The sequence below is a fragment of the Lissotriton vulgaris genome, chromosome 1_1, assembly GCF_964263255.1.
Source record: "Lissotriton vulgaris chromosome 1_1, aLisVul1.2, whole genome shotgun sequence".
Classification (NCBI taxonomy): Eukaryota; Metazoa; Chordata; class Amphibia; order Caudata; family Salamandridae; genus Lissotriton; species Lissotriton vulgaris.
Window position 1 is genome coordinate 2,092,873,139 of NC_141685.1, and position 13,924 is coordinate 2,092,887,062.

At 37.8% G+C, this 13,924-nt stretch overlaps 1 protein-coding gene across 1 annotated transcript in view; it reads left to right on the forward strand.

The window, feature by feature from the left end:
* Positions 1 to 13,924, forward strand: part of ANO2 (anoctamin 2) — a 1,660,301-nt gene that overhangs the window by 1,430,649 nt on the left and 215,728 nt on the right. Inside the window, exons 16-17 of the mRNA XM_086939055.1 lie at positions 340 to 541; positions 6,723 to 6,834. Of these exons, the coding sequence (XP_086795181.1) occupies positions 340 to 541; positions 6,723 to 6,834 (314 nt within the window). The remainder of the gene's footprint in view (positions 1 to 339; positions 542 to 6,722; positions 6,835 to 13,924) is intronic.

A 13,924-nucleotide genomic window follows, 5' to 3' on the forward strand; every position in this document is an offset into this window, starting at 1 on the left:
GTAGACCAAGCTGTAAGTTATGAAAAATATGGTGTAGATTTTTCCCAGCATGTAAGTAGAAATAAAACAGAAGAAACACTTGAAAAGGCATTGAAAGAAAAATAGTAACAAAAGAACGATACATTTTTGGGTCGGAATTAGACTCTCATGCCTATGCACAGCACACCCTCTTAGAGCCAGTGCTAAATTACTATACATGGGGGATTCAGTTTTCTTCTTAATATATCTATTACTTTAGCATAGTTTGTTTTCCTAAATACATCTGTGATAGCTCTGAACCTAAACTAGCAATGCGGCGACCTTGTTAGATATTTAATTTACCCTTTCTTTTTGTTGTAGATTGCTCTGACGTTTTCCGCTGTCTTTGGTGTGATTATATATCGAATTACCACCTCTGCAGCATTAGCCATGAGTACCAACGCGGAAACCAAGGCGAATGCTCGAATAACTGTGACTGCGACCGCTGTCATCATCAACCTGGTTCTGATTCTAATTCTGGATGAGATTTATGGATCTGTCGCTAAATGGCTTACAGAAATTGGTAAGGCAAACACGTTAACGTGAGAATGTAACATTGTTTTGCAGCACATTGTTGTTGGTGTCGCTATACATGAATAACACAGCATAGACAAGTAGTACCGTTTATTGAATGTTTCTTAGAATATAAATCCAATAGATATGTCTTAGCTAAGTTATGATCCTCCTTTCAGGAATATAAGCATACTTTCTGTCAGCTATGCGATGTGATTATTTGCATCCTACAGGTAATGCCAAGCAGTTGCCAAGTAGTGGAACTTTTCCTACACTCTAAAACTACAAAGTAGCAGATTGTATGATTTACAGAAGATCAGGCCAAATAAGTTTCCTTTCACCTCTAAAATTTGTAGTCCACAGAAGACCTGGGCATTGCTGTCAATGCACCTTTGAATTTTCAACATACTCACCCCTTTTGAAAAACAATGACAATGGCAGGGGCCGCATGGGACGCCTACTATTGAGGGGCACAGATCTGTAAATCTAAGAATCAGTGAAACCCAACTTTTTCTTTAAGAGTTAAGTTGTTGAGACTTTCTTTAGCGGTGACTTTTATTAGTAGGGCTGTCAATCGAAAAAGGCATCTCAGACTGTTCAGATCTTGGATATGCTACGCTTTGAGAGAGATGACTTAATAGGAGGAGACTCAAGCTTCTCCATTTTAATAGCTGCGGATGTCAACATTTAAATCTATCGAAAATCACTCCTGTGATGTAAGTGAAGAAGAGATTAGGGTTGTTTGAGATTGAGAAGGTTTTACTGGTGCAGTATTGTAAACTGTTGTTTAACACTCTTCGATTATCAGTAAAGGAATGAAGGGCCATATGATCAAGAAAGGGCGATACAGTATTGCCACTTTTATCGTCAGGACACTGCCGCTAAAGCGGCAACAATGGGCTTGATAATATGCCCTTGTGAATTTCCACAGATGCCCAGGTTAACACCAGAACCTGGGCTTCTATGGGAATTCACAAGGGCATATTATCAAGCCCATTATTGCCGCAGTTTCCTGCCGATAAAAGCTGGGATAATGTATTGTCCTTTCTTGAAAATATGGCCTGCAGTTTGTGGTTTTAGCAAAAATAGTCAATAGTTGGCTTACAGAAAAAAACATTTTAGCAGGAGAATTTTCTTGTGAAGTAAATTCTGTGAGCAATTTTCTCTAAAGCAATTCAAATGACTTCTCGCCTCCTGGACCTCCCCACATCCCAAAGATTATGGTATTCTGCCGTGTGATGTCTGTGTACTGCAGTCCATTTGTAATTTCCCTTTTGCCAGATTTCAAAGGCCACTGATAATATTTCCTTTTTACCGGAAAATCAGTTTAATCATGTGTTCGCCCTGATATTTAAATTTTTATGGGAATGGATTGCTGGCACTTCCTAAAGATGTATTATTACACCACTCTAATAATGGAAAATAGATAGCTGATCAGTCTGATCAGGACAAGGCTGTACCTGATTATAGTAGGCAAACAAATAGAAAACCTTCAATAGATTACTCTTTTTCATGCTTCCACTATGACACAACTAAAATAAATAGAGCCAAAAATGTGTGTATCAGGGCAAAGTCTTTGGAAAATAATGACACACAATGAAACTAAAGAGTGTTTGTCACTGTAACAGTCACTGCTAAACTTAGTGTGTGTGTCACTGAGAACGGAAAGGGCAATGACTCACTGGAACAAATTCAAGTGAGTTTGTCACTGCTTATGAGATTGCTGGCCCCCAAAATCAAAGAAGGACTGTGACACACTAGTAAACAATCCAGTGAGAGTTTCACTGAGCACAAAGTTGCTGGCCCCATGAATTTTCAAATACTCTCCTTGCAGTACATACAGTGTACTGGTAATGCAAATTTTTAATGAGGAGCAAAGTGTGCTCATCACTGTGAGAAAATGCCCATAGGCACACTCCTGACGTACTACAACTTGCTGACTGAACGGGTATACCAAATATAGATATTCAAGACAACTGTTAGACAATGCAGCACTAGATTGCCTATCATCGTGGAGAAAATGTCTTTTGAATGCCAACATAAAATGGCCGCTTACGTAATTCACGTCTTCCCAATCCAAAATGGCTGTTCTCACAAGCACGTAGCCGACAATCCATACAGTGCGTTCCAGTGACGTAGAATGCAGCAATGGCCAGTTGCTTCCACAATTAGGTAAATTAAAAAAAATAAAGTACTTACACGTCCAATAACATAAGATTAGCGGATGCACTAAAATCTGTATAGATAGTGAGTAAGCCTGGGCGTAGTTTGCGTAGCAGCACTACACGTAGTTTCACGTAGTATACTTTGAACTTCACGTAGTACACATAGTCTGCGTAGCATAGCTGATGACCCTGTGTACTTGTCTGCACTGTGAAAACATTGCAAAATAATTGCAAATGGCATCCTGCACAGTGCCAGTTATGATAAAATAAGTATCTCTATCTTTATATGCTAAAGTGCATATAGTACTTTCAAACAAGTGAAACTGAAAAATTTGCAAGCAGCGAGAGAGGTGATAATTTTGGTATCCTCCCTAACCTAGGGGGAGTACCAAACAGATGCCTTGAAAACAAAAAAGCACATCTTATTGAATGATATGGTGAGGGACATCTAGTAACGACTAGGTGAACTGCAGCTCTTTGTAGAATTATTTTGATATTGGATACTATAATATTCACTGTCCACTGCTAATCTCGTCCCATAATGCTTTGCAGTGCCTTTGGTCGGGATTGTTTTTTGCCAATAACTGTGCTTGGAGTGGTCCTAGGAGGATGGGACCACCACTGAAGTTCAACAAAAGGTGCTTTTTGTTTATGCTCTTTGTATTCAAGGCATCTGCTTGGTCCTCTCCCTAAGTTGGGTGGGACCCCAAAATCATCAGCTTTCTCATTGCCTAATGTTTTAATTTTAAAAGTTCACTCTTGTGAATTGGTTATATGCTTTTAAGCATGTAAAATTGCTTTTTCAAAGCATCTGAGGATGTTGTTGAATTAGCTGCTACGCTACATGATTAAGCACAGTTTTGGTACTGTACTATGTGCAATTTGCGAAGTGCGAATTAGTACAAACTTTGCATGCTCCGTTAGCTGAGCGTAGTATTATACCCAGGGTTAATTGTGAGATACACACACTGCTTTGCACTGTGAAATTGTTAATTCACATGTTCATTTCACAACATGTTCCAAAGTCCAGCCTTTTCATAATTGCGCAGGTTTTTCAGGGTGTCACAGCCAAGGCAAGCATGTTGGCAACTTTGTAAAGATACTCTGACACCTGAATCCTTTAGATGGGAGCTTTATTCAAGATGATAATCCTGACACAGCATCTGGGCAATGACATACCGTTACTTACAGCAGCCTCTCTCCAACTGTCTTTCTCAACCGCACTCCAAGAATCCACCTCAGAACCCCTTGACATCACAATACTTCTAGCACAAATGTACAGTGCCTCATGGGGTTTAAACATACAACCCATATCAAAGCTAACATCACAACATAAGGTTTCCTCCTTATCTCATTGGAAGCGATCTTCCCCTATTCTTGCATCAAGTAGACTTTGCCAAAATCAACAGTGCTCTCACATTGTGATCACAATCTTTGCTTTATTCAAAATGTTTGTTGCAGTGCAATCATTGTAAACATTTATTATACGCTTCCTCTTCTTACTACTCCAACTGTATTGGGCCCATTAGGGTTAGACAAACTCCAGCATTACCATTTACCGCAATGATCCTCTGATGAATCTTTCACCACTGATAAGAGTGGGGGAGTTCGGGTGGCCAAAACACCACATTAGCTGTCCACAGAGGATCAATAATTTACAGCTAACTCACAGATTTGAGGTCAGACATAGGTCCACCACTCTCAAGACCATGCTGTAGAAATATAGAATAGCAACAGGAAGACCCAACCTTCTGAAGAAGTTAAGTAAGACTAGAATTCTGCAGACCAAAAGTTATGCAACAGCGACACAGAACAAAAGAAGTAATACCTGATGTTCTGACAGAGCTCGCTGATTCTCCCTACAACGCATTTAAGGCATCTGTAAAATAGCACAGATTTAAATGGAACAGCCAACAAGACTCTTTAAAAGGCTCAGGCAGATATTAGCTAAACTTGGTTATTGTATTAAAGATTCTAAATTTATAGCAATAAGCAATCACTTGAGGATCGCAGTAAGAATGTCACAGCTTGCATCAAACTCCAAACATTTTGGCAATCATTAACCACCACATGGGCAGCCCTAACCACCTGAACCAGGGGCAATCAATATTTATTCCAAGCAATGGTTCAAAGTGTTCAGAAAATTACCATAGCACAAACACATATCAACAACAAGCTGTTAGTTAAGACAAAAAATGTATATAACTGACGCAATTGTGGTCACAATTAATGGAGGACACATTGTTTTGTTTGTTTTAGTTTCAATGTTGCCCTGAAACTCCTTCTTCTCTGTAACCTCTCCTTGTCTGCCACCTGTCTGGTTGTGTATGTTTATCAAATGTTATATGTACCAGCTTACATCTCGGAGCTTCACAATACATTTTTATTGAATACATTTTGTATATCTTTATAGATTTTTCTTATATGGGCCGTTGCTTTACTCTTTACTTTTATGTGAGTACTGTTATATGCATTTTTTGTCTTAACTAACTGCTTGTTGTAATCATTTAGGCAAGGCTTCATCGGATGGTTATAATAAGAATCAGTTTACAGAGTTACAGAGTCCCACTACTATTTAAGACAGAAGGATAGTTTGTTTGTCTAACAGATCAAATCCTACGAACAAGGGGAAATGGTTCAGATTTAAAGCCCATCAGGGCGAGTCCATTAGCATAAAAGAAAAGTAATAAAGGAAAATTAAATGGTTCGGCAAAGAAGGTTTCAGTCCATCAGCTACCGGGCATACCATCAGCAAGGAAGTCAAAAAGTAAGAGGATAGTAATCATCAAAAAATCGATCAACATAGCATCCTCTCACAAGGAGACAGCAAACGTATGGTGTTGCCACTACTTTGGGGATTCTTTTTTTTTAAAGTCTCTAGCAAAGTTCCTGTGATGTAGCATCACACCACCATCAAAAGACTGTCATATGCTCAGATTCACATAATGTCATGTAGGACACTTGCAACAGTGGGATGCTTTCCCCTGCTAGTCATGAGAAATTAAAGATTGGAAAGTACACATAGGCCTAACATCGAATGAAAAAGGAATACAAAGTATCCATCTATAGCAACAGCTGAAATCCTGTTCCCACAGGATTCATTCACTGAGAAAATTGAAGAAACATTTAGGAATTTCAAAAATTACACATATACAGAACAAATTAAGCAACATTTCACTAGTTGTATATGGACCATTGAATTAAGTCATGGAAAGGTCAGCATTGAAGAAAAAGCATTTTCGAAAAAACCTTTATATTGGCGATATGCACATTAAATGAAATAAACTTTAAATCAATATCAAATATAATGCAAGAAATCATTTCAAATATTGAATATGTAGAACTTTTTAAACACAAGGATATGATGGACGGAGCGCTGAAACTTTTCAGACACTCACCCCCAGTCACAGATCTGGGTTGAATCCATCCTTGTTCTTTAACTCACTTCGACACCCCAGTGCTATCTGTTAATATTCATATAAGTATATAATTTCCTAAATTCACACTGCAAAATTCATTTTTTACATTTCATGAACTATAGAATCTATAGTATTATTATATGAAATGTCAAGATCGTACCTAGTTTCTACACATTTTGCTTAAAGTATTCTAAATTGTGCATTCTAACAAAAGGCATTAAATACAGTGGGCCACTTTATTACCAGCACAATTCCATCAGTAAACATTAATAAACAACATGTTAATAAGAAATTCTCATTGGTGCAACTTGTTTATATGTATTAGTATTGCTTTGTATGTGTGTTTTCTCCATCCTGCATTTTAAAGCGTGCTTTTACAGTGTTTCTACTACACTTGTCTCAGTTTCATGTGTCACTGGGTCTAATGTGTACAAAGTGCACTTTCAGCTTTTTATATCTTTAATCAGTAAATCGGTTGTGTATTATGAGTTTTAAAATCTTGTATCATCATGTGCATTGTCAATCGTTGATTGCTTTCTAATAGCTACTTTATCAGCATGTTAAAACTTGACTAAATATTGTCTATGTGTTATTCTTCTCATTTCAGAGGTCCCAAAAACTGAGAAAACATTTGAAGAAAGATTAGTATTTAAGGCATTCCTTCTGAAGTTTGTCAATTCATATGCATCAATTTTTTATGTTGCCTTTTTTAAAGGAAGGTATGTTGTTACATTTAAATTAAATTCACAAATTTTAAAAATGATATAAGCAAATGATGTTCACACTTGGCTTGGTAAATCACAGAAAATAGTTTGGGAATAAAGAAACTGTACATTGGCAGTTCATAAACAAGATAGTGTAATGACACAAAAACTGATGAGTGTATGTTCTGCTACCTAGCTGGTCACTGCGTGTGTTATATAGCTTATCAAGATTGGCATAATTTCTCACAAAAGTAAAGGGGGAGGGGAACTGTGAACAATATGTCCTGATATGGCTGAAATTAAAAATAGGCTGTTGCCAAACGTTTTTTAAGGCAACTGCTGTTCACTTTCGTCATGAGTGCTGTTGTCATCCTAAATATAATGCTCAGTAGCAGAAAAGGAACATTAGAAAACATAGATAATACACTTTTTGGTATAGGAATAAATCATAGCGCTTAAAACTCTCATTGCACTGGTATCTAACCAGTGTTAGTATGTACAATACAGTATAAGAAATGACTGAGAATTAACAATATTGTCCCACAGTTGAGTCTTGTCTGTTACGACTTCTTTTATTCTCAAAAGCAATATTTTCGAAACAGCCAACACGTGTATCACACACTCTGAGCTTCTTCAGGGCTGTTATAAACATAGATAAAATATACATAAATACCATCATATCACATTAGATCCTGTACAGTTTTTTATCTACCAACTTAGCACTATCTAACCAATCTAAGATACATTAGACAATTACTACTGTCAATTCTATTAGAAAATTATTACTGTCAATTCTACTGAATTTATTGTATTAAATTTGAAGTGATGGTTTTGAAAATTCCACTTTGTCCGCTAAATACAACAGTACTGTACCTAAAACACATTTGACCTTTGAAGTTAGACCAATCAATTCCAGTCTATATCCTATCCAGGATTTGTTAAACAACAGATCATACAAAAAAGTTTAAAGCAAAATGAATTGTTTTTTTAAAGAGAAAATACATACATGGGACGTGTGATAATGTGACAATCCCTGGCCATGAGTATTGGTATGTGTATTATTGTGAAAACACTTGTTTAGGAACTCTTGCAATTTACAAAAGTACCTTGTGTCTGTGTTCCTTCTCACATGTATAGTTTCACTCCTGAATGTAGGTCTCAATTGATTATTTCTGTCAATGCCCATAATTTCTATCTAGTTGCTCCCTTCTTATGTTTGTGTCTGCAATAGTGGTAAGACACTTAATCTCTAACTACAATTCAATATGTGACTCTATTGTGTCTATACTATTCAGTATATAATCACTTACTCTGAACTCAAGTGTAATGAAGGTAGGGCTGGAGTTTGTGTTCCTGTGCACACATGGTTTATCACAATCTCATAATTAGTTCCTCAGCTTCTTCCTTTTCTTCTTGCTTTTTATTATATTACGCTTCTGTGAAATACAAATTCATTATTATTTACAGGAGGCTGGTATGCTATACTCCCCCATCCCTGCCTAATAGAAGCCAATAGTTATAGCCACTAACCTGTCAGATCTGTTAATTAGTATCAATATTATTTGTTCTCTTAAATTGCAACTCCATTCATGACTCCAAGGCAGCCCCATGATGCGAGAATCTGAAAACAGACAGAAATGTCTTATTCTATACATCTCTCCTATAATGTTATATTAGGTCATACGTTATCCATTAATGTCGTATGCAGGCATTTTGAATCTCTCATTTTTTTGTAATTCTACTACAGGCTATTTTAGTCATGTTTCTACTACATACTTTTGTTCTCATTGCGCCATCTTATGCATTGGCAAAGAGTGACTGCATCATGCTCATTATTATTTTTATTGCTTATCTGTGTTACCTCTGCACAGGCAAATCTTAGTTGAGTGCTCTAATTTCGGATTTCAAATTTATAACGAGAATTCCGATACACTTTTACACCAAAATTCTCTGCTGCTCGTTGCAACGCTCCTTAGCTCAAGGATCTTTCTATTTTCAAACCAAGTTAAAATTTACAAAATGATGACATAAACTATGTTAAAATGGTTACATTATAACTCCAAGAGCCTCCTGTTTTTGAGGTCTTACATTGCAACATGTTTTCTTTGCTTATATCTTACATGCGTTCTCGTGCTGCCTGGCAATTTATATAGACTTCAGACCACTGGTTCAGATTAAACAAGTGCGTTGCAATAAATAAACTGAGCACATCGTGCTCAACTTTCTAGTCTGTTTCAAAGTTACTATTACCTCTCACTCTCTACATAGTATCAACAGCATGTCATCTTACCTTTCTCTTGTAAAGCATCCCCTGCCCCTCTCATTTGCTCCCTTCCTCCCGTCACTATAACACAAGCTTCTTCCTCATCTATAAATACTTTTCTAATTGATAAATTAAGAACACCTGGTTGCCTTTGAAATTTTCAAATAGCCAAAGCTGCAGCCCGGTAGATCAGTTTGAATGGTATTCTCTGCAACTTTTTTAATATAATGATTGTTACCATTATTTGCCTAAAATAATGTTGAGTTTACATAACTCTTTCTGCAAAGGAATTTTCAGCATCCATTTCTTTGTTTGTGAAAAAAAACTTTCTCTATCATACAATTGCATTTTGTCTGCAGTCTTGAAATAGCCTGGTTTGACATCAACACCTATTGCATTACCCATTATGCTTGCGCCCTCACTAACTTTTTTATGATGCACAGTTTACATAGCATGCTTTGCATCTAGAAGTAACTAAAAATCATGGCATTCCTTTTATTGTCAGCATTTAATAGGAACCAACATTTAGTATTGTTGCTGTAGTTAATGAGTGGAAAATGTGTTTTGGGTAGCTCCAAACAAGGAAAAATAAATTAGACTGATTCTTTAATGACTCAAGTACCAGATTCGGATATTAATTATATCATTCAAATCACCTGTATTTTTAATGTGATATCTTAATTGAAGTAATGGGATTTCCTATCAGTTAATTTTTGCTTTATAAAATTATGATACACACAGGGATGTCTCCAGTCTTTAACCCTGCTAGCAAATCTTCAACCTCTATCAAATAACTGTTGTGCTAGTGGCCTCAATGTTTTTTTAGTGGATAGAGTTTCTCTAGCATGCAGTGTGTCTTAGATTAGCCCATAATAAGCATGATGAAATTCTCATGCGCATTACGTCCTCAAAGATTTTCTAACTCTGCTTATCTTCTTCTGACATGCATTAATCAATTTGGTATATTTATATATATATATATATATATATATATATATATATATATATATATATATATATATATATATATATATATATATATATATATATTTATATAGATATAGCTGTTTGGGTGAGTGAGTGGCTATATGAATGGCTGTTGTGGTGAGTGAGTGGGTGTGTCAGCGGCTCTATGATGAGTGAGTGAGTGGTTGTATGGGTGGATGAGTGGATGTGTGAGTAATTCTGGGGGTAAGTAAGTGGCTGTCTGAATGGTTTTATGGGTGAGTGCATGGGTGTGTACATGTTTGTATGGGTGAGTGAGTGGCTGTTTGGTTAAATGAGCTGGTGTGTGAGTGGCTGTATTGGAGAGTGAGTGTCTGTGTGAATGACTTTAAGGGTGATTGAGGGGATGTGGGGGTGCCTGCACGGATGTGTGAATGGGTATGTTAGAGGTTGTGTAGGTGTGTGAGTGAGTGTATGAGTGCTTGTATAGGTGAATACGTGGCTGTTTTGAGAGACTGAGTGGGCAATTAGTTGTCTGAGTGCCTGTTTGTCAGAGGGATTGGGTCAGTTAGTGGCTGTATGGGTAAGTGAGTATATACATATATACATATATATATATATATTCACAGAAAAAACCATAGGTTATACTCCATATATAGTTAGGAATTTGCATTTACAAAACCTTGAAAATTCAATGAAAAAACCATTGGTTTTAGGCCATATATAGTTAGGGATTTGCATTTAGAAAACCTTATTTTACTCGCATAAAACCATTGAAATTCCATATATAGTTAGATGCGCTAACTATATATCGCGCACCCGCAATCCACTGCTGATGATGTCACATATTACATCATTCATGACATGGTTAGTGACATCACTGATGACATCACTGATGACATCTCAAATGACATCACTGATGACATCACTGATAACATCTCATTTGACATGACTGATCACATCACTGATGATATCATTCATGTGATAATACCATGAACCTCTTCAGACTCTAATATAACCTTAGATACAATCAGTGTAAACAGACAGTCACAGACTGTCACTCATCCATGGAGTTACTCACACACCTAGTCAGTTATGCCAAAAATCAATCACACCTCCATTTTCTCAACTATACAGTTATACACACCTTACTTATTCAAACATATACTAACACATATTTACTTTACTCTCTTATACAATCTCTGATACATGTTCACAATGATCCATACAGCCACTTACACATTCACTGGCTCTTATGCACAGTTATTTATAGATGTCAACTCTCACATGTACTGTGTTTTACATATGTACTTACTTTGACATGTAGCACTGAGATATCCATTCACTCACTAATACACTCATGCACAGTCAACCGCCCATACAGCTGTTTCCACATGCACTTTTGAATCCATACATATAGTGAATCAACTACTCACACATCTATGTACAGAGTCACACACCTCCCAGCCACCCATACACACACACTCAGTTTCCCATACAAATACTTGGACAACCAATCAATAACCCATACAGTTACTCATATAGCTACTGATCAACATATGCAGCAGTTTGTAGAACAACAGATATAATGATGTACAAATTAAAACAGTTTAGTCACTAACCCATGCACTCAGTGAGACACATTTAATCACTCACTCAATCAGTCAGTCATGCACCTAGTAAATCCTTCATCCAGACACTTATATATCCACTCATTCTTCAATATGTAAAACATATTTTAACTTTACAGAAACATACAGTCACTGGATGTTGTAATCAGTGATGTCATCAGTGATGTCATTTGAGATGTCATCAGTGATGTCATCAGTGATGTCACTAACCATGTCATGAATGATGTAATATGTGACATCATCAGCAGTGGATTGCGGGTGCGCGATATATAGTTAGCGCATCTAACTATATATGGAATTTCAATGGTTTTATGCGAGTAAAATAAGGTTTTCTAAATGCAAATCCCTAACTATATATGGCCTAAAACCAATGGTTTTTTCATTGAATTTTCAAGGTTTTGTAAATGCAAATTCCTAACTATATATGGAGTATAACCTATGGTTTTTTCTGTGAATTTCAATGGTTTTTTAATAGCAAACATCAAAAGCTGTCAAATGTCAAGTACGTGATAGGTAAAAACGTTTTCGTGTTTATGCACGCTGATGTGCTTTGAACGCTGCCCCCCCCCCCCCACTCCCCTCTTTTCTCTTAGTAGTACTCTCTCTTTGCAGATAGTGAACGGTAGTTAACGCAGACCTTTACCCCTGTTGTAATCCGTCGTACCTGCTTGTCTCTCCATTTGATTGATTATTATCCAAGCATTTACTGTTTTACAATTGGTTCTCTTTGGATCATTCTCTATTTACAAACAAGCACAAAGTCGCAATACTCTGTTTAGTCTTTGCAAATAGTGAAAAATCGTGTAAAAAAATAAAAGTAATCGAGCAAAATCAGTAGACCACTAATTCGATCTCTTTTTAACCTCGGTAAAATACAAACATTAGGAATAACCCTTCATGAGAAATACGAAAATAGTGAAATGAATTGAGCTCCACACCATGAGGGCTGCAAAACAGCTCGACTCCGCCACCCACACCGCCCAAAATAACGGCAAACCCTATGGTTGGTGGAGACATTTTGACTATATTCTGCACCTGCATTGTCGCGTAATGCGTCATATGACGCGACGCGTTAGCGCACCCGGATGTGCTCCGGTGCGCAAGGCGCAGCTTCCCGGAAACGATCCAGAGCGCGCCGCGCAGCGCGTAACGTAAGCATAACAGGTCATGTGACTTGTTAATAAAACTTTTCATTGGTTCATTTTACTTTTCTTTTCCTAATTATGTAAGACTAGGTCATGTGACCTAAAAATAACACTTTTCATTGGATTAAAACATTTTTTTTCCCCAAACGATGAAAGCCCCACCTTGTTTCTGGATGTTTCAGACTGAAGCTGGCGTCACCATGAGAGCACCACCATCTCGTAGCTCCGTCGTGGCCATTCCGCAAGCAATCATGGCAGCCGCTCCCCACCGGAAGCCTGCGGGAGTCGAGGGCCCCCAAGACTTTTGTACAATCTTCAAGGCTGAGGGGACGCTTTCGAGAATGGAACCCAAGCCCTGGCAGACAAGCGTCCGAGTTCCAAGGTGTCCCAGGGCCATTTTACTGGACCAGGCCCAAATCCGAAGAGCCGGCCGCCATTTTAAGAGTCCTGTGGAAGCCGCCTACCGCTGCACCGCAAGAGTGGGAGCAACTCAACTACATGGTGAGCGAGACGCTGTAGCCGTAAGAGCGGGCGGTAAACAGCTGAATGGCGGATGAGGCACAGTGTAGCAAAAGCGGGCGGAATGGCGACTGAAACGATAAAGGGGCGCCCCACTACAGCAGACAAGCCTCCGCCATGTGCTTCAAAACTGCATATGTATCTCGTGATATCAAGGTTGGGCAACCAGTACAGAACAAGCAGTTACGAGTCCCATTTACACCGGCGCCATTTTGGGCGCGGCCGGGCAGGTCCAGGATCTACTGAAACATAAAAAATGAGGCTGACGTCTCTGAAGCAGTTCACGAACAGCAGGACATAGCAAATAAACATGAACTCTCTAAAGCTGTTAACTCACTGCAGAACAAAACAAGTGAACCTGAAACCTCTGGAATAATTGTCGCTCAAAAGAACAACACACAAAACTCTGTAGAGCCTGAAGAAAAAAAAACAGAAGGGCACTGTAGTTTCAGACACACTTAACACTAATGACGAAACAAAGATATCGTCTGTTTATAAAGCAGTTATCATCTTGACAGAATTGACAAAGAAGTGTACAGACACCAATGCATCAGCATTCTCGGAGATAACATCTTAAGGAACAAAGAAAGACCTGTTCACTC